At 44.9% G+C, this 3,093-nt stretch overlaps 2 protein-coding genes across 2 annotated transcripts in view; both read right to left on the bottom strand.

The window, feature by feature from the left end:
- Positions 1–1,406: 1,406 nt before the first annotated feature.
- On the bottom strand, positions 1,407–1,649 carry EMH_0016480 (uncharacterized protein; the record flags this gene model as incomplete). Its single annotated transcript, XM_013500650.1, has 1 exon — positions 1,407–1,649. The coding sequence occupies one exon, from the start codon at positions 1,647–1,649 to the stop codon at positions 1,407–1,409; it is 243 nt and encodes an 80-aa protein (XP_013356104.1).
- Positions 1,650–2,319: 670 nt separating this feature from the next.
- The window catches only part of EMH_0016460 (uncharacterized protein), a gene marked incomplete at both ends in the record, with an annotated part of 1,468 nt that continues 694 nt past the window's right edge, over positions 2,320–3,093 (bottom strand). Inside the window, 2 exons of the mRNA XM_013500649.1 lie at positions 2,320–2,659; positions 2,743–3,093. Of these exons, the coding sequence (XP_013356103.1) occupies positions 2,320–2,659; positions 2,743–3,093 (691 nt within the window). The remainder of the gene's footprint in view (positions 2,660–2,742) is intronic.

The following is a 3,093-nucleotide window of genomic DNA, read 5'->3' as shown; positions in this document are numbered from 1 at the left end:
TTTTTTTTTTTTTTTTTTTTTTTTTTTTTTTTTTTTTTTTTTTTTTTTTTTTTTTTTTTTTTTTCTTCTTCCCCTTTCTCTGTCTCCTTTTTGATTGTTTTTTTCTCTGTTCTTTTTAATTTCATTTTTATGTATTAATTTATTTCCTATTGTTTTGTTTACTTAATTAATTTATTATTATTTTATTTATTTATTTATTTATTATTTTAGTTGTTTATTTATTTATTATTTTATTATAATTCTATCCCTCCGCCTGTTTTTTTTTTTTTTTTTTTTTTTTTTTTTTTTTTTTTTTTTTTTTTTTTTTTTTTTTTTTTTTTTTTNTTTTTTTTTTTCTTCTTCCCCTTTCTCTGTCTCCTTTTTGATTGTTTTTTTCTCTGTTCTTTTTAATTTCCTTTTTCCTTTTACCTTCTAAACAAATAAGCATATTCATGTGCATATTTATTTATTTATTTTTATTTATTTTTATTTATTTTTTTTATTAGGGCTAGTTCTCTATGTAAAGACCGCCAGGGGGGATCGATCCCGCTCTGGCGGCTCAGCAACCTGACGGGGGAATATCGTATCCCCGCCAACGTCATCGGCCCCGGGCCCCTCAAGGTCCCTCCAGGCTTCAGGTACTGTCTCCTTTTGTCTCTTTTTGTCTCCTTTCTGTCTCCTGTGTGTCTCCCCTTTGTCTCCCTTCTGTCTCCTTTTTGTCCCCTTTTTATATCTGCGCTAGTTGTCTCCTTTTGTCTCTTTTTTGTCTCCTTTTTGTCTCCTTTAATGTCATCGGCCCCGGGCCCCTCAAGGTCCCTCCAGGCTTCAGGTACTGTCTCCTTTTGTCTCCTTTCTGTCNGGCCCCGGGCCCCTCAAGGTCCCTCCAGGCTTCAGGTACTGTCTCCTTTTGTCTCCTTTCTGTCTCCTTTCTGTCTCTCTCCTGTCTCCGTTTTGTATCGTTTATGTCTCCCCTTTGTCTCCTTTTTATATCTGTGTTAGTTGTCTCCTTTTTCTCTTTTTTGTCTCTTTTTTTGTCTCTTTTTTGCCTCTTTTTTGTCTCCTTTTGTCTCCTTTTTGTCTCCTTCTTGTCCCCTTTGACGTCATCGGCCCCGGGCCCCTCAAGGACCCTCCAGGCTTCAGGTGCTGTCTCCTTTTGTCTCTTTTTGTCTCCTTTTGTTTCCTTTCTGTCTCCTTTTCGTCTCCTTTTTGTCTCCATTCGGTCTCCTTTTTGTCCCCTTTTTGTTTCTTTGTTAGTTGTCTCCTTTTCGTCTCCTTTTTGTCTCCTTCTTGTCTCCTTTTTCTCTCGTTTCTGTCTCCTTTTTGTCTCCTTTCTGTCTCCTTTCCGGCATCTGTCTCTTCTGCTGCTGCTCCTGCTGTGTCTGTTGCTTCTGCTGCTGCTACCACAGCTGCAGCAACAGCTACCATTCCTAAATCTCCTGCTGCTGCTGCTGCTGCTGCTGCTGTTTCTCCTGTTGCTCCTGCTGCTGCTCCTCTTGCTTCTCAGCCGCTGCCGCTTCTGCTGCTGCTGCCGCTGCTGCCGCTGCTGCTGCTGCTGCTGCTGCTGCTGCTGCTGCATGTGTTTTGTTGTGTGTGGGGTGTCTATGCAGGTGCTTGACTTTGGGGCAGCTGCGGGTGTTGGGCCTCCACTGCAGCAGCAGCAGAATTTGCATCGGTGAAGACGAAGACAAAATGCGTGCGCGCTGTCTCTTTTTTTTTGTCTCCTTTTGTCTCCTTTTCTCTCCTTTTTTTGTCTCCTTTTGTCTCCTTTTTTGTCTCCTTTTGTCTCCTTTTTTGTCTCGTTTTGTCTCCTTTTTTGTCTCCTTTTTTTGTCGCCTTTTGTCTCCTTTTGTCTCCTTTTTTGTCTCTTTTTCTTATTTTCTTCTGTATCATTTTGTCTCCTTGTGTCTCCTTTTGTTTCCTTTTTCGTCTCCTTTTTTGTCTCATTTTGTCTCTGTTTTTGTCTCCTTTTGTCTCCTTTTGTCTCCTTTTATTGTCTCCTTTGTTTATTGTCTCCTTTCTCTGCTGTCTCCTTATCAGAGACAGCAACTGTCTCCTTTTGTCTCCTTCTGTCTCCTTTTATTGTCTCCTTTCTTTACTGTCTCCTTTTGTCTCCTTTCTCTACTGTCTCCTTTTTCTCCTGTCTCCTTTTTCTGCTGTCTCCTTATCAGAGACAGCAACTGTCTCCTCCTGTCTCCTTCTGTCTCCTTCTATTGTCTCCTTTTGTCTCCTTTCTCTACTGTCTCCTTTTTTTCCTGTCTCCTTTTTCTGCTGTCTCCTTTTCAGAGACAGCAACATCTTTGTTACTAAATGATGGCCGTGTAGAAGACAAGGGATCGATGTTTATAATACACGGCGAGAACCCAGACCCCCACGATACTTCTGTATACCCTGGGGTAATTGCTGCTGCTGCTGCTGCTGTTGCTGCTGCTGCTGTTGCTGCTGCTGCTGCTGTTGCTGTTGCTGATGTTGCCGCTGCTGCTGCTGTTGCTGCTGGTGCTGCTTCCATCTCCCTTCTGCTGCTGCTGCTGCTGCTGCTGCTGCTCCTTCTGCTGGTGCTGCTCCCATCTCCCTTCTGCTGCTGCTGCTGCTGCTGCTGCTCCTTCTGCTGGTGCTGCTCCCACCTCCCTTCTGCTTCTGCTGCTGCTGCTGCTGCTGCTGCTGCTGCAGGATCAGCTGATAGCTGTGGGTGGGTCTAGCCAGCGCAACACGGCTCTGTGGACGGCGTGGAAGCACGAGTACCCCCTCAGGGTCATCAGAGGATACCAGGCGCGCTCGCAGTCAGCTGCTGCTGCTGCTGCTGCTGCTGCTGTTGCTGCTGTTGCTGCTGCTGTTGCTGTGCTTGCTGCTGCTGTGTTTGCTGATGCTGATGATGGTGGAGGTGGGGGGGTGGTGGTTGTTGTTGTGGTGCTGATGATGATGATGATCGTGGTGGTGCTGCTGCTGCTTCGGCTGCTGCTGCGGATGATGATGATGCTGCTGCTGCTTCTGCTGCTGCTGCTGCTGCTGCTGTTGCTGCTGATGATGAGGGTGAGGACGGCTACTGCTGTTGCCTTAGCAGTAGTACTACAGACCAAAACTATCACTGCTTCTGCTGCTCCTGCTGCTGCTGCTGCT

The sequence above is a fragment of the Eimeria mitis genome, genomic scaffold, assembly GCF_000499745.2.
Source record: "Eimeria mitis Houghton genomic scaffold, Emh_scaff568, whole genome shotgun sequence".
Taxonomy (NCBI): domain Eukaryota; phylum Apicomplexa; class Conoidasida; order Eucoccidiorida; family Eimeriidae; genus Eimeria; species Eimeria mitis.
This window is presented reverse-complemented; position numbering and strand designations above follow the sequence as displayed.